This window comes from Vigna umbellata, chromosome 9, assembly GCF_029865625.1.
Source record: "Vigna umbellata cultivar VRB3 chromosome 9, Vumbellata_1.0, whole genome shotgun sequence".
NCBI lineage: Eukaryota > Viridiplantae > Streptophyta > Magnoliopsida > Fabales > Fabaceae > Vigna > Vigna umbellata.
In genome coordinates, this window is record NC_142173.1 from 35,474,178 (window position 1) to 35,497,404 (window position 23,227).

Genomic DNA, 23,227 nt, shown 5'->3' on the forward strand with positions numbered 1-23,227 from the left:
ATCATAAAATTAAAATTTTAACAAACGCGTTCATTTAAGGATAAAAAGAAATATAAAGCCAAACTAATATATTATTAAGATTCTGTTTTGATGTACTCAAAATTTTGTATCAAATTTTCCTTTTGGTAATTGTTTATCAATTATTTAATTTTTTAAATTGTATAATTATTTAAAATTTAAGTAATTATATAAAATAAAATGATAAAAAACATTTATTTTATATTATATCTTTTACTAATTATGATAAAAATTATATTTTATTATTATAACAATAAAACGGATACTCATATTTCTACTAGTTATTATAAAGTGAATGGTTGGGATTGAGATTTGTTCTCTTCAAATTTTGAGTGTTTAAACTTTTACAAAGCTCATAGAACAAATGAGAAATAGATGAAAAGGGAAAGAGAAGACTTGACCAGGGAGCAAGAGTACTACCAGAACCTTAAACGTTCAGAAAAAAAAAGTTTGTTCATTTAGTACTACTACACAGAGGAACACAGAATCACCGTTCCTGGTTCTGTAACCATGCCAAGGGTTTCGGCCAACCCCTCTTCCTCACGCTTTTTCTCCATGGCTTCCACCGTCAGAGCCTACACGCTCCCTATTATTCTCTTCGCCGGAGCCATGTACTACCAGCTCTTCGTTATTCCCAATGCCTTCCCTCGTTCTCATTACGACGGTAATTCCTTCTTTATCAATCAATCTATCTATTTATTTATTTTTTGAGAAACTGATATTTTACTTCTGTTTGTTTGGGTATTGCAGTTTTGCAAATTGAGAGCTATAGTTCTGTTGACAAAGTGAAGGAGGCTTACGAGAACCTTGAATCTAAAATGTAATTCATTCATGTCTCTTTAGATTAGTTTATGGAATGATTTTATTGTATTTTAGCATTTGGCAGTGGTAACTGTGAATATACTCTAAATTTTGCAAATACCTCTTTTTTTTTTTGCTAAAAGAATTTCAAGAAGCTAAAGTAAAAGTGGTTATTTTCTCAATATAAAGTAACCTAAACGCACAATTGAACATTTGCTATGTGCATGGATTGAATTTGTGATGTGATTTAGGAGTATGCTTTTCCCATCCACAATTTGAAACTCTGATTTATGTGTAAAGACTGTGGATGACCAGATATGGATAAAGTGAATTCTTATTCACTGCCTGATTTATTTTGAACATTTAGTCTTAAAAAGCGTGTATGGTGCAAGATGAAGGGATAGTTAAATGATTGGTTTCTGCATTTGCTGTTTGAGATGAGTAGTGACTAGGTTAGTCATCAGTGCTCACTCTGCCTAGCTTATTTACTGTAGCTTGGTTATTTTATTTTCTTACATTTTCTATTAAGTTTATTTTTAGTCAAGGCACCTTAGATGTGTGTGTACTTTTTTTTTTTAAATTGGAGTTTTTATTCTATGTAAAAATTGTTTAATTGCCATAATAGGGTAGTTAGGATTCTTTTAGCAAAATTTCAGATAAAAAATAGTGATTTTGTTTTTTCATGCAGTTTGTTGAATATGTTTTCTGGTCTTAGTTTGTTGAGTTTGCTTAAACTTTTGTGGAGCATTCTGTGTGCCATGTTACCTGACATGCTATTAATAATCTTATGACATTAGTTAAATTGTGTTTCAGGAATTCTGCGGAGGAAGCTTTTGATACTCACAAGTTTTTAAAGGTAATTGAGGGGTCATTTATCAGCTATCTTGTCTATCAGTCAAATTGCTGTATGGTGCACAAAATCCTCCTAAGAACAAAATTCTCCTAAGGTGATAGTGACTTTGGTATTATGAGGTGCTCAAATCCCACATCAAGTAATATGGGAGGTTCGGTGGAGTATCAAGTGCTTGGTTCTTCCCCCTTAATAACTAGCTTTTGAGGGTAGATTCTCCAAGTACTTTGTGGTACTCATCAATCATATGGCTTTAAGACCACCCTGATATGATAAAGGATCATTGCACTTGGTTTACACTTTGGCCAAATCTAGTTTTAACTTTTATGTTTATTGTGTTGGTTTCATGATTCAATTTGTTTTCTTAGGACCATTTTGATTCCCATTATATAAATTATACTTAATACTTCCAAACAGAGACCGTTGAATTTATTTGAATGAATCCCATCAACATAGTTTTAAGGATACAAATCTGCTTAATCAGAGATCAACATCTACTACCTTGACGTTGAACTGCACCTGCCTTAATGTGGTTTTGCAAACAGTGTTGGAATGATGTGACTAGAGGAAACTTTGTTTATATACGTGAGTTTCAAATATATAGTTGAAGTATGGTCTTTCTATTGAAGTTAGCCTAGTGGGAATTGGTGAATAGGAAGAACCATGGCTTTTCAATTAGATTGAATTCTGCATACAAAATTTGATTGTCGTTGTTGGTATTGGTATCTAGAGGGAGTCCCCCTGCAGGCAGATGATATTCAGGCCAATGAAGTGTTGAAGTTAGATATCTTATTGTAACTTGTAGTTCAAGTTCGAACACCATTTAGTTTTTCCCTTTTCATGGAGGTTGAACCTTACCATGCTATGTGTTGACACTCTTACATCGATTAGAGATAAGACCAATTTAAAATATATAAGTATAAACCTCACCTTACAAGTTGGTTTTGTAGGATTGTGTTAGGCTTAAAGTCCACCACTTCTTAACATGATATCTATAGCTTAAGGTTCTTTTGAAAAACAAAATTTTCGTCGCCCCTACCACTGCAACCACCGCCATTGTCGACTGTCGCTGCCAATGTCGTTAGAGTTCTAGTTTTGACCGACGACCATACGGTTTTGATCGTCTTGGCCAGGTGACCACCGAGCCGTCAACGACGCATTCATTAGATCTCCCACGCCCTTATGTGCCTCTTGAAGTTCTTGTTGCGCGTGATGACGAGTCCCAACTCCTCTTCGATAGCTACTACTGTGAAAATGGGCCACCCGGTCGGCCCACCACGGGTTGGTCACTTAGTGAACAAACCCAACCCAACTCACTTATTAGCGAGTAGAAAAAATTTCAACCCGGTCCAGCCCACCATTGGTTGGTGGGTTAAACGGGTTAGCTCACTGAGTCACTTAATTACAAGTTTTTATTTTTCAATTAAAAGAAATAACAAAAATTTTCTAATTCAAATCTAAACAAAGGAGAAGGGTCTTACATTAGATTTATGATCAATCAAACATAAGATTTTATTCACACAAAGATATCACAAAAATGATAGGATATAATATGATAGGTTATAATGGGTAACAGGTGCAGGACAAAGGAAACCGTTTAGGAATTAATTTTTGTTGGGTAGTTGGAAGTGGGTTGCCTTTATAAGAAGGCAGGGGGGTTTGGTAGAAGGGAGCTTTTTGATATTCAGTGTATTGACAGGAGGTTGTTCCTGTGAAGGGAGAGTGCTCCCTTGGGGAAAGATTGTAAGCACTTCATTCTTTGATTACAAAAGCAAAATACATTCATATGCTTTCTTTTGTGTGTGAGTGGGTACTGTGAGGAGTGAAAGATTGGTTTCTTGTCAAAAGAAACCTAACAAATTGGTCCGACCTGTCAGATCCTTGGGAGAGGAGCGAGATGGAAGCAAGAATGAATGTGCTGGAAGGAAGGTGTGATAGCAGAATGGAGAAGAAATATCCAAGAAATAAAAGAAATGCGGTAGAAATCCAAGAATCACAGAAAGGGCTCAGAAAGAAGTAAGAAATCTATCAAGAAAGGAAAGAAAGAGGGAGCAACAGGTAGGGATTAGGGATGACAAAAAAATCCGCGCCCGCGGATATCCGCGGATAAAGTCCGCGACGGATAGTTAATACCCGCGGATATTTACTACCCGCAACCCGCGGATAGCGGATATTTTAATACCCGCTTATAAACGGGTCGGGTGCGGATATTATGCTATCCGTACCCGCGGATACCCGCTACCCGCAAAAAATAAAAATAAAAATTTAATTTATGTTTTATTAAGTTAAATTTAATTAAAATTAACATTAATTTATATTTTACAAGATTAAATTTAATTAAAATTGAATTAAAATTTATATTTAATTTAATTTATATTATATTTTATATATTTTTTGTAATTCTATTTAAATTTTATTTTAATAATTTATTAAAATATTTTTTTTTTAAATATTTGCGGGTTTCCGCGGATATCCACGGGTATCCGCGAGTTTTAAAATACCCGCGGATATTTTTTAAGCGAGTATCCGTGCGAGTAGCGGGTGGATTTTTTTTTGTCGGGTCGGGTTGCGGGTAGGCACTATCCGTGCCCGACCCGACCCGACCAGTTGCCATCCCTAGTAGGGATGTTGTGCAAGATAGTATGCTAGACATCAAGAAAACCAAGAAACTTTTAGATAGAGGAGAAAATTCAACCAATGGGGAGAAGACAAGAGAAACGGATAACAGTGCAGAGGACGGGGTTCTCCAAAACTGTGATGGAGATATTGTTGGTGTTGCTGCTCAGGAGGTGGCAAAAGCTGTTCTTTCTGGGAAGGAAAGAGAGATATCAGTGGAGAACACAAAAACTGTGATGGAGACATTGTTGGTGTTGCTGCCAAGGAAGTGGCAAAAGTTGTTGTTTCTGAGAAGGAAAGAGAAAGAGATATCAGTTTCCGTTTCAATATTTTGTAAAATGACTAACTCAACAAAAAATACTTATTAGAAATATGACTTATATAGAGAGATAATTAAGGCAGCCAATTTTTATGATAGTATAAGAGCTTATCTTAGATCGATTATTTGGTCACGTGAATTTGCCACATTCCAAGCTGGTAGTCCCGGGCAAGAGGGGGAGTGTTGCTCCAGATTGTAAAGAAAACTTGAAAGGAGCAGCCGAAAGTAGAGTGATACTAAAATTTCTGAAAGGTAAATCTGAAACGTGTCTAAGAAAACATGAAAGCATGATGCTAAGTTACACACTCCAATATATAAAGTATAATATTACAAAAGTCATATAAGGACCATGGAGAAAGCCCAATTAGTTGAGATTTCGGTATCCTCTCCACAGTTTTGAGTTATTGGTAGGCTCCCCACAGTCAAAAGGGCTAATAATATTGGAGTGCTAGTAACAACTGTGATTCAAATAAGTATCTCTTATTAGAAAGAACAATGATGTGAGTTAGGTCCCAAGTCCTAATTCAGAGAAAGACTAAATTCATTTAACTTGTGATATGTAAACTGCATGTGATTATTGGCGTGCAGTGTAATTATTATGAAATTAATATGCAGAAACTGTTTTGGATATCATTACTCACAAACATGTTATGAAGAAGTGGGTTTGCATTCATGACTTGGGACTGTAGTACTCTTATTTATAAATTGGTATTTCTTTTTTCTACCTTATGCCTTGGTACTTTAACACGGTTTTAAGTATTACTCATGATTTTTGTTTGATTGCTGTTCTCTACCACACTAGCATTGTGGATTTACTATGGTTTTATTTATGTGATTTGAAATGAGCGCATGCTTTACAGATTCGATATGCGTATGAGTTGCTGACAAATCCTTTATGGAAAAGAGACTATGACATATTTGGTATTGATGAACAACTTGTGAGTACTCTCTTTTGCATCCTTTTAAACTTGTGTCTGTTTTTAAGATCTCTCTTGTAAATGTTTGTATCGTCCCTGATTACTATCATCTCCAAGCGGTTTCATTAAATGATATAATTATACAATGGTAGCATATTGTTGAGAGTGCCAGCAAGCATTATGCAGGGAAACATATTTCAGAATTGGACTTCCCTTTACTACAGGCTCAATCTGGTTAGTCAAAACATTCATTAGATGTGATACCTTTTTTTTTTGAAGTTTTCAATGGATATGTGACATGGAAATTCTTTTATTGATGGATGCAAAATTTTTTACCTCTTAGGATCTGTGGATCATTCTTCTAAAGTCATTACAGCTAGTGACTTCCAGTATATATTTCCAGATGTTAAGCCATGGCTAATGCAGGTACATATGCTGATATATTGTAACAAATGTGATCACCGTTTAACTTTCATGCTAAATTATTCTTGTTATTTTTAATTCATTTTTATTTTGTGTAACTAAATTAACTGTGCTTTACCACTATTGACCTCCATAACTACTGAGTGAAATTAAAACTCTTTTCAATTAAATTATATTATATTTAATTGAATAAAAATCTGAGTTTCTGAAACTGTATTGACTATTAAATTTTGTATTTTTTTTTCATGATGCCTTAAATATTGGTTTCTACACTTGTATCGGAGTATTTCACTAATTGATCCTAAAGCTTTGGATCAAATCAATTATCCCTAAAGCTTTGAAAGTGAATTTAAGCCTAACTTAACTTACAAAGCCATGTTTTTAGGAAGAATAATTAACGAGTTAAACAAAAGTAACATAAATCATGTCTCCTTATAAAAATATTCTTGGCAGCCTCAACAGTCATTTTTCGTATTTCAATCTCAGACACAATGACATCAACTTTAGCTTCATTGAGTATAGCCACAACCTAGCAAGAACACTGCTTGCATCAGTGTTAGGAAGTTAAAATTATACGAGAGGAGGAACAAAAAAGGAGGGAAGTAAAGGCCGAACAGTATAAATAAACTAATACCGAACGGTAGCCGAGAGGGAAGAGGGAATTAAAGGCCGAATAGTATCAATAAGCTAATACCGAATGGTAGCTGAAAGGGAGGAGGGAAGTAAAGGCCGAACGGTATAAATAAACTAATACCGAACGGTAGCGAGTTAGAAGTAGACTGTTTTACCAGTTAGGAAGGGGTGTGGAATGAGATACTATAAATAGTTTTTCTGTAATTCTGTTCAGTAGGATATTTCTTTTGAGTATAGACTGGACATATTTTCCTGTGGAGGAAGGTAGGCTTCCTTGGGGGAGTGCATACTTGTATTTTTGATACTTTACAGAATCAATAATAGATAATACATACTTTCATTTATGTTGTTTGAGTGTTGAAGTGAGAAGAGAGTATAGATTGGGTTACTTTCACAAAGTAACCTAACAGATTTGGTCCGAATGAAGCGCGTGTGAAGAAGAAGAATGAAGGGAAGGGTGATTGCGATTGAGTCGACGGTAGAAGAGTTGAAAGAGGAGATGAGAGAGATAATCTCCCTTGTGTTGAATATATACATATGGTCCTCTATTTATAATAGAAGAAATATGGACTAAGTCCAAAATACAAATAAGAAATAATAACAAACTAACAAATATAAAAGATAAATATAAAATAAAGATAATATATTTAACAAAATGAACCAAAATGGCATGTCTCATTGAAGTGGCTGCACCTTAATCAAGAGGTGCTAACTCCTGTTCCCTGATTTTAGCACCTTAACCATCCCTTCTTGCACCTTTTGTTGTACTGCTTCAAACATAAGAATTGGGAATGTCATGTGAACTTTCAAGATAACATTTTATTTTTTGATGATATTGGAACATTATTTTGCAAAAAGAAATGTGGTGGTATTTGTGAGACTATAACTATATGTTGGTAAATTATTTGTTTCTCATCGTGTTATTCGACGAAATTGAAAACTAGTCATATTTAATCTCATTTTGTAAATTGGAAAGATATTCATCAGCTTTCTTCATTTTTTAGTAAGATGATGCCTCTTGAAAGATATATTTGATCAATCTTTCTTGTAAAGATTGTATATCACCAGTCTTGCCTGCTTCCATAATTTTTATCTAATTGATTCTTTCAAAAAATTAACTTGAATTTGATGTTGGATGTATTTGTATCAGTTGTATTCATCAGGGAGCGAAAATTGTGCTCAGTTTTCCAAGTCCTGGAATAAAATTGGTAAGTTATTTAAACTTAATTCTGGGCATAAATTTTTTTCTTTGTGCTCGTGTATATTTCTGTGGAAATGTTACCCTTTACTGATTAATAGCATTTAATTTTCTTGAGTTAGTCACTTAGTCTTTAGGTTTTTGAATGATATTGCTAGAAAACGGAGAGAAATTGTCACTGTAAATTGAAATTTTATGAGAAATTTGCAAGCATGTTTCATAGTAAGGAGAGAAAACTTGCAGTTTTAGGTGTATCTTTCTCCTTATCCCTGTTTCTCTCTTTCTCTTGGAAGTTTCCACTTAGTCTGTTTTTTTGGTCAGTGTTTCCTTCCCTAAACAGTGATAAATTTATGGCACCATTCTTTATATTTTGCATGGATTTAATCTAATTGATATGCAAGCACTTTGTTATTTCAGTCACCAGTTCAAGGACCAGTTTATTCTGATGAATTCCTCTGCTTTTAGCTTCTTTATTAGATGATGTTGCAAACGTTGGTGTGGTGGAACTTGGTGAGAAGGAGCTTGCCATATACCTTGCTGATAGAAGATCAACTGGAAAACCTTTTTTTAGAAATGGTATGTGCTGAATACAGTCAAATTTTTGTTTCTGCCCTTTTGTTTATGTGGGATCCCTCTGCCCTTTTGTTTATGTGGGATCCCTATAAAAAATGAATGTTCCCTTGTTTAAGTAGTTGTTTTATTTGACCCTTCTGTTATATATTTATAAAACAGTTCAATATAAGGAGCATTCTATACAAAACGTGCAATTATTATTTGTAAATTCACTGTAAAGGTTGTTCCATTTTATCCAAATCATACTAGTTCAATGCATGTTGTTTCCGAGTATGTTTCTTTTTGTGTATACTTAATACACACTTGTGTACGAGACTTCTGAGTATTTCTTTATAACAATCGAGTTGCATCTATCCATGAATATCTGTGATAAAACAAATATATTATTGGTGGTTTCCTTCTATGTTGATTAAATATAAATACAAGATGACGACTGTTATGTATCCGAGTAGAGAACGTAACAAGAACACTTCCTCACACACTCTTACAGATAATGAACACAAGATAATTGCTGAATAAACCTCTTTTATTGAAGAAATAACTGAATCAAAGAAAATAAACAATAATTGGGAGCATAATCTCCTTCAGTCACTTAACCTCTCTTACAAAACTCACAAATCAAAAGCATACCTTTAACCCTAGGCTTCTCCTTTATTTATACTAATTAATTCCCTCCCAAAAAGGTATTGAATAATAGAAAATAACCCTATTTATTATAATTACCTGATACGAATATCTTTAGCCTTATTTATTATATTTAACTTATACGTAATAATATACTGAGATATGACTTTATTACTCTAATTATCCTTTGTTGAATATCTTCTCCGAATATCTCTCTTGTTACTTTAATTAATTTCCCGCCCATCTTAACTGCTGTGGCAGTTAGGATGCTTCCTTGTTGCTTCCAACCATTCGGCCATCTTGCTCCCCCCTTTCTACCGTTTGGTCAGCTTGCTCCCTTCCTTCTACCGTTCGGTTAGATCTCTCTCCACTTCTACCATTTGGCCAGCTCGCTCCATGTTGTTAACCGTTCGACCATCTTGCTCCCCCCTTTCTACCGTTCGGCCCCTGTCCTCTACCGTTCAGTCCCCTTCTCTTTCTCTCCTATACCTCCTTCTCTCATATACTTGTCAGCCCCTAACAACGACCTTATAATAAAATTAAAATAATAGTATACTTTTTAGACAGAAAGCTGTGACTGGCCTAGATTTTTTGTGTAATGGGAGAAAAACACAGTTACATAGATGATATTCCCTAAGGTACCACACATCTGTATTTGGCTTCTCAATAACAGCAAATTTAATAGAGAACTAACTCTTAAGAATGTACATCATCCATTCAATTTCAATATAATTTTCTTTCAATATGGTATTAGAGCATAGTGATCCATGGGCTAAAAGAATATTCCACCACATTACCCTCTGCTACCTGCAGTGACTTAGGCAATGTGGTTGCAAACTCACAGAACTGCAAATAGCAGTGGTTCTGTCATACCTATTCTGCAAGCTCCAATCACGTTTTCTCATAATACTTCAGGGAAACGTGATGACAAAAATTCTTTGCTATGGTGTCAACAATTTAAGCACATAGGTTGTATTAGAAAGTGGGTTTTAAGCCTAACTCAACCCCACAAAACCGGCTGTAAGGTGAGGTTTGCACCTCACTTATATATTATAAATTGGCCTTATCTCTAGTCGATGTGGGACTTCCAACACACCCCCTTCACGCCGAGGTATAGACATCTCGTGCGTGATAGTAGAAATTGGGTGGTCCAATAGCGGCCCGATTGCGGGTGGAATAGAAGAATAGAATGCCCACTTAGAACTCGCTAGGATAGGCACTAACCATGGCTCTGATACCATATTAGAAAGTGGGTTTTAAGCCTAACTCAACCCCACAAAACCGGCTTGTAAGGTGAGGTTTGCACCTCACTTATATATTATAAATTGGCCTTATCTCTAGTCGATGTGGGACTTCCAACAGGTTGCATAATTTAGTTCGACTCTGAAAATTCCTCTTTATTTTCTTTCTGAACAAGATCTTTACTTAATTATGTGACTCCAAATTATCTTGTTTGGAAACAACAAGATCAAATGTTTAATCTGGTTACAATCGTCTCTTTCTAGTCCCATTCTTGCTCTCTTTATTCTCGCCCATGAACTGCGACAGCATAATTATAGGAAGGTAACTATTTCAGACTAAACATTTTCTCCATCAATAAATGTTGGCAAAACACCTATGCATTCTCAGTCAAACTTCAATGATGATTCGGTTCAACTTGATAGCAATGTTATTGAAAAATGGCCATGGTGGAAAGCAGTGGTGGATATTTTGCTGCTTGCAACAACATAGACCTGAAATATGTTGGAAAATAAATAATTATTTTATTAATAACAACCACACCAGATACATTCTCATAGTCCCTATTTGTAATATCAAAACCTTTGAGAAGAGAAAATAAAATTATGCTGAATGAATAAGATTCTGAAGATATTTTTTCCTAATTACTTTGAAGATATTGAGAATATATTTTATCATAATAATATACTATTTACAACACTTCCCCTCAAGTTAGTAAATAATATTAATCATTCTCAATTTGTTAATAAAATCCTCAAATCTACCTTGAGGAAGTCCTTTATTGGAAATGCCTACTGTTTGAAATTCTTTAAGATACAAGAGAGTAGTCATTCCTGAGGCATGTAGCAGTTAATATAGCTTCTGCCCAATAGGATTTGGGAACACACATTTGGAACAGGCAAGCTCTAGCTACTTCTAGAAGGTGATGCTTTTTTCTTTCTGCAACTCTGTTTTGTCGTGGAGTGTTACACTTATAAGTTCATAAACAATACCATTATGAGACAATTTTGGAGAATTCTTGGTTTACATATTCAGTATGCCTAATTTTTTTATGTTTTTCCCAAATTTATTTTGGACAAGATGGAAAAAAGTAACAAAAAATTGAAAAACCTCAGATTTACTTTTCATAATATGTCTATGTGACATGAGTACAATAATCAATAGAAGTAACAAACTGTTGCTCTAAAAAAAAAATTCTATAATAGGGCCCCAAACATCAAAGTGAATCAAGTCAAATGGGAAATTACTCTTTTTACTTGAGATGGAATAATATACATGATGATACTTTGACAGTTGACAAATATTACGTTTGAAGGACTCAACTGACTCTTTGGTGAACAAATGAGGGACCAAGGATTTTATAATGTTGAAGAGGGGATATTATAGATTGCCATTACTTCTAATTTCTACTTGACTTACAAATGCCTGTTTGTGTCTTCAATTTGTCTGTTTTAAGTTTTCGATCATAAAGATAGCATTTGCCTTGTCTTGATGTATTGATAAAAATTGTCCAGGTGTTCCATCTCTTGTTGCCATTCCTGCAGGATGTCGATCTCCTAAATGTATTAGGAGGTGAGTTTTATTATTTAACCAAGGGTTCATTTGAGATTAGAAAATAGGAGTTTCGATTTTTTTAAACTTTACTAACATGTTAGTTCACATTTGGATAAGTAGGTCAATACTCATTATTATATCATGTTTGTAGTCTACTTGCACTAGTTATTTCTACTAAATGTAGTTACTATAAATTATTTTCTTGTGTCAGGTTTAATAGTGAGCTTACTGTTGATAAGGTTACAGATTGGTTTGCAACAACTATACTGGGTTTACCTCAAATTAACTACTACTCAAGGGAAACTCTGGTATTTTGTCTAAACGTGTTAAAAATATGATTTAATTATGTTAGAAATACGAATTGATTATATCAAATATATATGATATTATTTGATAGGAAAATATCTTATCAAATATTTCCCATTACTTGGTATAGCTTTCTTCCGTATTATTGTATTTCTACTTCATTATCAAATATTTCCCATTACTTGGTAATGCATTCATGGTATGGCTGGGGTTTTTTTGGTTGGTATAGCTCTATGCCTTCCTCAATCCTAAATAAACATGAAAGTGTTTCTCCTTCTTTCATCTGGCCTTTCTTAAACTTCATTACCAAATTATCATCATTAAACAATCACATATGTCCATGCCATAAAAGTTTAGCATTGTTTTATGTTAGAAGTTGACTGCCTAAAACAACCTCCACTTTTATCTAGGCTCAGAATATGCTTTGTAAATATTTGAAACAATACATAGAAAAGGGTGGAGTTTATGAAATGATACCAGATTAACCAAAAACAAAGTGAATAAGTGATAACCAAATACATGATAATATTTTTTTATTTGGTCTATACTTATAGAAATAGGTATATCATTGAATATTGACCAATTCAGTTATTATTCTTAGAAAGGGTCCTTTTAAAATAATGAAAATATTTTTTTTTGCAATAAGGACAACTGAACAAAGATTTTAAACAAGTTCATGGCATATCTAATGAATTTGAAAACTAACTCCTATTGGGTTATCTTGCTTTCATTGTTATTGTCCAACTAACTTGATTTGCTTTTGGAATATAAGTTATCTATTGAGAGTTTTAATGGTTACTAAGGGTATTTGGAATGCCACTTCCAAAATTTCAGGTACCAAATTTTCTTGGTAAAACTAGCCATCATAAGGTACAAATACATTGCTCTTCTTTTATCTACATATTTTTCTCTCTGATTTCTTAGCTTAAATATCGTTCTTATATTTTCCACCTACTAGTAAACTTCTGTACTTTCATTACACATTTTTATTGAATAAAGTTTAATTTTTATTTAAGTTGCTAATTGTTTGAGGAAAATTATATTTTAGGAATGCTTGCTGAAATTATTTCAAATTACGGAAGATGAGGGCAGTTAATAAATTAAAAAATATTGTTCATTAATTCAAAATATATGCCAAACACTTCATAACAGAGTTTTCATATTATTGTGTAGATCTTTTACTGAATTTCTGGAGTAACTGATTGAGGTTAATGAGAAGTCAATTTTATCCAATGTAACACTAGGTTACAAATGGCTGTAATGTATCTGTAAACTGTTGCTCAGTTTCCTTGCTTAGTAATTTGTAACCTGTACATTTGCAATAGCTTAAAAATATGGCCTGAAAAATAGTGACCAGTCAATCCTTTTTTAAAGAAAATGCTAAACTACTATTGTCCAGTGGTGTAATATTCTTTTTGAGCATGTCATTGGAAACACATTAACCACTTTTCTTCTGTATCTTAAGTTTTCTGCCCTAATTCTTGCCAATGAGCAACAACTACTGTTACTCACTACCATGTTTTGTCTTGTGGCAGCAATAATGCATTTAATAAATCAGTCTTCTTCCATAATATACGTAAACAATACTTTTTGAGTCATGAATTTTGACATTCAGTTTGTGCTTGGTTGACCAGAAAATATGCTGGTAGAAAATGGTGCTATGAAAGGTTTTAAATAACTATTACTTATGTTTGGTTTTGATTAATCTTGGAGAAGAAAAATCCTTTTGGTTTCAAAGGCTCCATCTTTTACTCGTTATACAACTTTTGTCCTCCTTTGCAATTAGCTTGTAGATGTTCAAAAAATAATTTTCCACCTCAGGGCCAAGTTTCAAGGTTAAGGAAAATTGGAAAGTTAATTTTTCTTATCCACTCCATCTTTCATCCAATTAGGAGCTACGATTTAAACCTTGATAAGAGAATAAGAAATGAAAATATCATTGGAGGGAGGGGACGGTGTTACGTTGTTGGATTCATGGATAAAGAAAAGAAAGATAAAAAACAAAAAAAAAAACTTTCTTCTTTGTCTTTTATTTAATAGTTTTTCCCTTTTATAAGGCCTTGCATACACTATAGGTAAAGGTGTCTTGTAGTGACACTTATCTCTAACCTAACAGAAATATTCTTTTAGGACAGAGGAATACAGTTGCCATATAGACTAGTCAACCCTACAAAATATAATCCCTAAATCTGATGGGCTTGGTGATGATGTGTGTGGGCCTAGATGGGGGGTGTTGGTATCAGACGGTGTGAAGCTGAGGAAAAGGAAGGACCAAGAAAAAAATGGAAGAAGAAGTCAAAATAAATGAAATCAGTTGGGATGGGGTTTGTCATGCAAAAATTCTTCCAAAAGGAAGCTGAATAGCTCATAATTTTGGGAGATCTGTGCATTGGGTCCCTGATCTTCTGGTGACCAAATTCTACTTCATTCTGTTTTTTCCTGGTGTCCATTGTGGATTTGGTGTGGGATACAATTTCCGTTCTGAAGTATGAATATTGTTGCAAAATTTGAGTTGAAGAGATAAACAACATGATCAAGAGGATGGACAACAGTAAAATTATTGGTCTTGATGGTACCCCTATTAAAGTTTTGAAATTTGTAAGAGAATAATGTATCTTTTAATTCAATAAGCATTTAACGGGATCTTGAGATCTAAGACAATGCTAGGTGAGTGGAGGAGGAATCCTTTAGTACTTATATACAAGAACAAAAGAGACACTTACAATTATTTAAACTCAAAGGTCCAATCTATTTTGGAGAAATAGTAATTCACTTTTGTTTGGATGCCCTCTGAACAATTATTTCCTGGAAATAATATATTCCTAACACCCACTTAGTCTTGTTTGGATGCCCTCTGATTGAGTAGATCTACACTTGAATTTATCTGTTTTAAGGTTTACTTGCTGTGGATCATCGGATATAGGTAAAAGTCCTCTTTTTCTCAACATTTGGTGAGCGTGCTGCCCCATTTATACGACAAGCAGCTAAAGACTATTGGGCTTTTTCTTCATTTGCATTCATTCTCTGGCGGGAAGAGGAATCTTCCTATTGGTTGGGAGCGTAAGTGACAATTTTCAGAAAACATGAATCAGGAAAACAATATTCTGCATTCCATTTTCTGTACAGAAGAGGATGGTGCTATGAATATTGTTATATTTACCAGCCTATTGGTTCATTGCTTGATCTGGCATTGAAGTGTTGAATTTATTTTGTTTATCTGTTTTCAAATTTCAGATTTGGGGTAGAATCAGCCCCTGCTATTGTATTTCTTAAAGACCCTGGTGTCAAACCTGTGGTTCACCATGGTTTGTTTCATCTTTCATCATATTACCCCATCACTATACGAATATACTTTTTCTCTTCAAATCCACTGACTATCTATGCATTGTGTATTGCAGGTTCTGTCAACAATTCAATTTTTTCGAACTTGATGGAAAATAATAAGCAGCAAGGTACATGTTTGGTAGCTATAATTTTTCGGAAACGAAAAATTACATATGTATAATTTGTAAAGGTAGTTGGTAGCTATAATTTTTCGGAAACGAAAAATTACATATGTATAATTTGTAAAGGTAGGTTGGGAAAATTGGGTGGAGAATCTGCATGTGGGATTAGTGCACTAACTTCAATTGACAGTTGAAAGATCTAGTCCTGAAATAGATGGCATTAACTTCTACTTAGATTGGAATAAACCTTACGTTTTCAGAAAACAAATATGATAGTTGACTCCTGTATGACAATACATTCTAAAACTTTAGTATCAAGTTCGTTCATCTGAAGAGAAATGAAAACAAAAACTGGGATGTCCAATATCATGTAGGCTATGACTTTTGTCTAATTTTTGTCCTCCACACATGTTGCAAGGACCACAATATTAACCCAAAACTGTTTGTCTGTTTGCATACACTTGAGAATTAAACTGTAAAATAATTCTAGAGGGCTTTAAGCCTAACTCAACCCCACAAAACCGGCTTGTAGAAATGAAAACAAAAACTGGGATGTCTAATATCATGTAGGCTATGACTTTTGACTAATTTTTGTCCTCCACACATGTTGCAAGGACCACAATATTAACCCAAAACTGTTTGTCTGTTTGCATACACTTGAGAATTAAACTGTAAAATAATTCTAGAGGGCTTTAAGCCTAACTCAAACCCACAAAACCGGCTTGTAGGATGCACCCACTTATAAACTATGAATTGACCGTATCTCTAGTCGATGTGGAACTTCCAACACACCCCCCTCACGTCGAGGTATATACATCTCGAGCGTGGGATTAGACATATTTAATGGGTGGTCCGATAGTGGCCCGATAGCAGGTGGAACAATATGCCCAGACAACAAATTATCGCTCGGATAGGCTTTAACCATGGCTCTGATACCATGTTAGAAGTAGACTTCTGAGATGATCAAAATCGGGATGTAGGGCACGAAAGATCAACACCATGTAAAATTTGTCTAGTTTCTTTTTGATATCCTCTAATGGGTACGCTTCCAAAAACATCCTGAGTTCTTCGACAGCAGATTGGGCTTCAGTCATGAAGGACAACATATCATGGTTTGCCATTTTAAGAGATGCATGCTTGTTCGTAGTGTCATAGAGACGTTGAATATTGTTGGCATAAATGCTTTGGGCTTTCTTCCAAAAGGAGTGACAAGTTTTGAAAGCCCTCGAAGATACAAGAAGTTTGGGTTTCACTGATTGCCATAACAGGGCACACAACTGGAAATCTTCTTGTTTCCACTGATAAGCTTTTTCAGTAGGCACATGGCTTCCATCTCGCTCAGGGTGGTCATAATTCCCTTGGCCAAGGAACCACATTTCAACGGCAGCAGACCATTATAGATAATTTTTTCCATTTAGCTTCTCGGAGGTAATTGATGGACTTCCGGAGAAGGAGAGAGTACTGTCAGACGCCATTTCTGAAGAAGACGAATAGTACCAGCGAGGAACAAGAAAACCCTAAGGGTTTAGACGAACGAAACTGTGATAGCGATGGATGATGGTGGCCGGCGGCAGACGGTGGCGGGCGGCGACAGACTGTGGCGCCGGACAGATATTACGAGACAGAAAACAGAGCGGGATCGACCCGCTCTGATACCAACTTTGAGAATTAAATTGTAAAATAATTCTAGAGGGCTTTAAGTCTAACTCAACCCCATAAAACCGACTTGTGGGATGAGGTTTGCACCCACTTATAAACTATGAATTGGCCTTATCTCTAGTCGATGTGGGACTTCCAACACATACTATGTGCCTTTGGCCTTTTTCTTGTCAATTTCTTGTGACTAGGTACTAGCTAGTGATGACTACTTTTATCCGCGTATAACAACAAATACTCCTTGAATGTATATATAAATTACTTTGATCATCTGAAGCATATCTTGTTCTATTCAAGGCATTATTAATATTAACTTTTGTTTATATAATGGTAAATTTTTGTTCACCCTGTTTGCTTCCAGAGCTTCGACAACTAAGGAGTATGACATCAATGGAGCTAGGTTGTGATCCTCATGGCTATTCTCGTGCTGGTTATGATACAATGATATGGTATTGTGCTATTGTGGTTGGAAGGCCAAGTCTGGAGCTGAACAGAATGCGTGAAGTATGTCTTCTTAGTCTCGGTTTTGGGCATAATTTGTTTATATTGAGAATTATGCTAATTTTAGTTCCTTATAAAAGTCAAATCACTGTTATCATAATTTGATACTTTGGGTTTTGATAGGTTTGGAAATATATGCATAATCTTTAGAAAATGGGGTTTTTACTCTGTTTTTGCATTTTTATTTTGGGTAAATAGCCGGTTCGAAACAAGTATTGCTATATTTTGTTTTTAGTACAAACGCTTTAATTCCATTAATATTGGTTGAACTCTGTAAATAGTTAAGGTAAGTCAACACGAATGGTCTTTAGTAATTGTCACTTGTGTTTATTAAAAGTAAAATTAATGTTGACATGCAATTAACTTTGAAGAAACCACTAAGGATTAAATTTGCAAAGCAAAAGGCAAAGAGTCCTTCAAGTTTAATTACATATTAACCTTCATTTTTCTTTTAATAAACACAAACCAATTACTAAAGACCAAACACGTATTCAATTACTTCAACCATAAACAGAGTTTAAATAAAAATTAATGAATTAAAGTTTTTGTATTAAGATTGTAATTAATTTTTCTTGCTGTACTAAAAACAAAATATGTCAATACTTATTATGCTGAACCGACTATTTACCCTTTATTTTTTACAGCTTTAAATTTGGTAGAGTTGTAATTCTGTTCCATAGACTATGTACAGGGTCCAGGAAACATTTTCTAAGTACAGCCAAGTGGATGCCTCATCTGAAAATCAATCCTTAGCTTCAGCTGTGGATGCATTTAAGAGAAGGCGATTGACATTTGCTTGGCTTGATGGTGAAAAGCAAAAGGTATTTTTTTTTCTTTCATTTGAATGATTTACGTTTTAGCTTGTTTTTCTAAATAAATTACCCTTCTTTTCTATCAGAGTAAATTTCATAATGCTGATGCTTGGCATCAGTGATTGAATTAACAGAACGTATTAGAGAACTTTTTTAAGAATGCCATTTTCATTTGACAATGACCCATGGGCATCAAAGCAAAAGTTATTCTAAATTGCTTCCCTGACAGCATCTAATCTGCAAGATGATGGCTGTATAATACGTCACTTTGATGAACTAGTCACCTGACCTAATTTCACTCCTAATTCATTAGAATGCTTTATTATGCATATCCATCCAGATTTTACCACGATATAATGTTCAATTTTACATATTCATCCAGGTGTTACTTATCTTTTTAGGATGATGTACTTGTTTTGTTAAATATAAAACGTATTATTTTGTGCTATTATATATGCACAGAGATGGTTTTGTTCACTAGCCTACAGTGGCTTGGAGCCTTGATAATATAAAAGCATAGGTTTTCATATTGTGGAAATTGTGGAAAATAGGGGCATTTGAAATAGGGGCATTTGAAAAAGCATAGGTTTTCATATTCATTTTAGATAATGTAAAAGGGTTCACATTACAGTTATGTTTCACTTGCCTATCATTTCTACTCATTTATTTTGTGTTGCTTTGGCCCACATCCCATTGCATTCATGCCAACACAATATTTGGAACTTGACCTTTTCTTTGGGTTGAGAATCAATTTTGATTATCGTTTACTTATTGTATAACAGATATGGAACAAATATAATCAATTGTATTTATCATTTTCAGACAATATAATAAAGTGAACACCAAGTATCTGAGACACAGTACTTTCTAAACGTCCTCTATTCTTCTCTTTCAACGTGGTGTATGCCAGATTTTTCTTTTGTTTTCACAGTTTCGTATACAAATATTTGAAATGAAAAACATTGAAAACGAGATTTTTCATGTCTTTTTAATTGTCTCTTGAACAGCAAATGAGAGCAAAATCATTTTTTGAACTAAACACGCCCCTAATTCTAATGTTCTTATTCATGTTATTGACAATATTTGCTTAATATCTTTTTATAAATTGGTTTTTAAAAAATTCAGATTTTAGAAATATCTTTTACATAAAGATAAAAATATATTTATTTATTATTTAGATTTAGGAAGATAAGATTGAGGTTTTTTTTAATATTTGAGTCATTTCTTTAAAAATATCTTTTATGTTTTCAAAATCCGAAATCCTAAAATAAGTGAGTCATTTCTTTTGAGTTTTTCTGTTGTATTTTGAATTGAAAATACTTTTACATCATCTTTGCTACTATTTCTAACCTGAATTATTTACCTGAATTGATTGTGTAGGATTACTGCCAATTTTACCTTGGTCAAGCGGGTACCGATCACACTTGTGGGCAACGACGGAGTGCGACTGATATTCCTAGGTTGTTTGTCATTCGTTACCTGAGGAATAATAGTGCTGTTGATTTGAGAACAGAACAAAAATCCAAGTGGAAATCATCACTGGTCCAAGATCTAATTAGTGATTCTGATCTTGCAGGCCAGTTTGTCGCTGGGTACAAGGGCGAAGATGATGTTTCACAGGTTTGCCATTTTGCAATAAAAGATTCACAATGACAAATTGCTTTTACATTTCTTTTATAACTTAATGTATTTTCATTTTAAGAACTAATGATGTACAATGACGTAGATGCACAGTTCTTTTAAGATATTTTCTATTTTCATTTGCAGATAACCCACTGGCTTGCAAACATTATTTCTGATGGTGACTCTAGAGACTTACCATTCTTTGTAAGTTTTATCAACTTTTGAATAGGTTTTGTAGGGAAGCCTTATTGTCTGTGGCACATTCAATGTTGAATAAATAACCTTGGCCCTCACTCGGGTATTTAATTTCTGTTTACCGGTTTTCTCTAAATGTTACATTCATTTGTGTGGTCATGATTTCACAATTGCCCAGGTTAATATTTTAAAATGTGAGGTTGTTGATGGGATTAATTTTGTAGTTTACTGATTAAGAAAATACCATCTCCTCGTTGCAGACGCTACGAACTCCTGAGCTTGTCCCGGATGACACAGAACCTATTTGGTCCGTAGCAGCACAAAATATTCCTCTGAAAAATCTGAAGCAGAGTATTCTTGGTAGTCTTAGTGGACTCTCTATATACCGTGAGGATCCTAGAGTTGGTCCGTTTTTGCTTTTGGGTGCATTAATTTCTTTGGGAACTATATGGCTGCGTAGGAGCCAACAAGTTCATCCTTCTGTACCAAATCAATCTAGTTCCAATCAGCCATCTGAATCAAATCAACCAAGTCAACCCAGTTCCAAGGTAAATTTTGCCCTGATATGTTATCTTGCATTCTTTTCAAACTGTAGGAATTACTTGTATATTTTCATTCTGACAGATGTCTTCACAGGATGAAAAGGAACAAATACCAAGAAACCGGGTCAGGAGTCGGTCAAATAAAAAACCACCCCCTTCTATGACTGATTTTGAACCATCGAATTCTTACCAGGTTCCACTATCAGATTCTGACTCTGAGTAATTTCAGTTTGGTTGCTCCATGAAGGAAAGGAAAATACAAAATGTTACATGGTCTGAAGGTGGAATTCTTGGTTTGGAGCAAGACAATTGCTTACTTTCAAAATATAATTGATTAATTAAAGATTTTTTAATTGTTTGTGCGGATAATTAGTTACTACTTGAAATAATTTATTAACTATTTTTAACTTGTCTCATTAATGTTTGTTGTGTGGGTTAATGTTTATGGTAGAGTGTATTTAACCAAATTGAATTTTCAAGAGTGGTGAAACAATCCATCACATGTTGATTGGATTCAACTTGAGGTTGATTTAGCGAGAACCAAACAAGTTTAAAAGCTTGAATTCATCACCAAATTATCTTAGCTAAATAATAGCATTTTTAGTTTTGAAACCCACACTCATTCAATGTTAACTCCTAAAAGAGTTTCAATGCTTTTCAAATTCTATCAATTTAGGTTTTTCATTATTTTTCACTTCATTGGCTTCTAGTGAGCTTCAGAATCAAAGAAATGAGCAGTCTGACTTTAATGGAATGCACAATGGGATTATTTCGGGGGTATGTTAATTGGGCCCTGATTTAAAATAAGGAAGGCCTCAATCACTTTGGAAATTGCATAAAGTAAGTTTCAATCCAAATATTCAAGTTAAGTTCTAGCATTTCAAATTCAATGATGTAACATAAGAAATAAATGGTTTAAAACTCACTTGGCTTATTTTATATTCAAATGACAGTAATTTTCAGTTAATCAAAATCTATTTACAAGAATAAAATTGTCCTAAATTTACTTTAAGGATTTTAAAGTGAAGCAAATTAAATTGATAAATGCAACAAAGTATCATGAAAATGTATCACCAAATAGATTTTACTATTAATTAGAAATAGTAAATGGTTTCGAACCTACAAAAAGCACTTTCAAAACAAAAAAAAAACGCATAAAACAATAAAACGAGTTGATTACGTTTGTTTGGTTAGTGGTGAGTTGATAATTCACATTATCATGTCTTTCTTGTTTAATTTGATCTTTTATTTTTTTATTAGAAAAGATAATTTTTTTTTTTATCTTTATTGATATTTTGATTGTTATCTGTTTAGATAATTAATATTTCATAGATAAATTTAAAAAAGACAAGGACAATCTTTTATTGGTATTTTGATTATTATCTCTTTAGATAATTAAGGTTTTATTTAATTATAATTTTGTAGATAATAAGAATCATAGAAGATTAAAGAATATATAAATAAAAGCAATTATCAATAGAGCTTATTACCTGAAGTATAAAATCAAGTATAAATTTCAAGTCTAGTCTAAAAGCTATGCATTTTTTAAAATCTATAAATAAAAGGTCTTATATAGTTAAAATTCAATTCTTTGGTGGAGACTTATTTTGGAAGTTGGAGATATTTACCATTATTTTTTTTTCTAATGTTCAAAATCTATAAGAGTAACTAATTTCCTTATTTAGAGGAGTTGGACATAGTGTATCTTAACTCTTTGTAATTTTTGCTATATTGAATATATTTCTTTTTCATTACTTGTGTTTTATTCTCGTTCTTAATTGCATGATAATTTATTGATGAATATTTGATTATTGGACACAATATTAGAACCTATACTAGGATAGAACAACTAATTGATTGTGCATCTAGACATAAAGTTTATCAATTGGTCATTCTAAACATCTGAACTTAATGCTTAATGCAAACTTTTAATAAAAAGATCTAAGACATTAGGGATTTTATTAAGAAGTTTAGACTTACCTCTAAGACATCAAGACTTGTCAAATAGTGGTGTGAATGTTAGAGTAGGAATTATATATATATTGTTTAGTGTTGTCATATAAGACAAAAATCGTTTAGAGAATAGACCATCTAAGTAACCTAGGTTTTGGACTTTAACAATAAGTAGTAAACAAAATATTGCTGGATAGGAAAAGTTGTTTAAAACAGTTGTGTCTAGTGAATAAGCGTTTTATAACTTCCGAAGCCACGAATTGAAGTAATGCTTTCTAGACTAAACTATTTAAACAAATTAGAAGAACATAAAGAGTGTCTAAAAGAAAGTGTCTCTCATTGAAATCTCTGAATAGACTATATGAGTAAAATAAGCTAACTTCTTATGAAAACAGAAGTCTAACTCTCATATAACACTAAGGATAAAA

The 23,227-nt window shown here is 33.6% G+C and overlaps 1 protein-coding gene across 2 annotated transcripts; it reads left to right on the top strand.

Moving 5' to 3' along the window:
- The first annotated feature begins 350 nt into the window (after window positions 1-350).
- Window positions 351-21,262, top strand: LOC124820564 (uncharacterized). 2 transcript variants are annotated; one of them, XM_088098779.1, is made up of 20 exons: window positions 351-682; window positions 769-838; window positions 1,633-1,675; window positions 5,465-5,542; window positions 5,674-5,755; window positions 5,865-5,947; window positions 7,728-7,785; window positions 8,241-8,351; window positions 11,726-11,783; window positions 11,977-12,073; window positions 12,906-12,941; window positions 14,995-15,131; window positions 15,306-15,376; window positions 15,470-15,523; window positions 17,535-17,677; window positions 18,355-18,495; window positions 19,867-20,106; window positions 20,254-20,313; window positions 20,565-20,852; window positions 20,929-21,262. In XM_088098779.1, the coding sequence occupies exons 1-20, from the start codon at window positions 529-531 to the stop codon at window positions 21,067-21,069; spliced, it is 2,145 nt and encodes a 714-aa protein (XP_087954905.1). In that variant the 5' UTR covers window positions 351-528; the 3' UTR covers window positions 21,070-21,262. The 2 variants fall into 2 exon arrangements, with proteins under 2 accessions (XP_087954905.1, XP_087954906.1); XM_088098780.1 differs by having other exon boundaries at window positions 352-682; window positions 20,941-21,262.
- Window positions 21,263-23,227: the final 1,965 nt, after the last annotated feature.

What these genes read in the sequence shown, in the direction of transcription:
- LOC124820564 (XM_088098779.1), top strand. Translation starts at nt 529, where the DNA reads ATGCCAAGGGTTTCGGCCAACCCCTCTTCCTCACGCTTTTTCTCCATG. An exon ending in ATACTCACAAGTTTTTAAAG is followed by an intron (nt 1,676 to 5,464) that starts GTAATTGAGGGG and finishes CATGCTTTACAG; the next exon opens with ATTCGATATGCGTATGAGTT. An exon ending in TTAAGCCATGGCTAATGCAG is followed by an intron (nt 5,948 to 7,727) that starts GTACATATGCTG and finishes TATTTGTATCAG; the next exon opens with TTGTATTCATCAGGGAGCGA.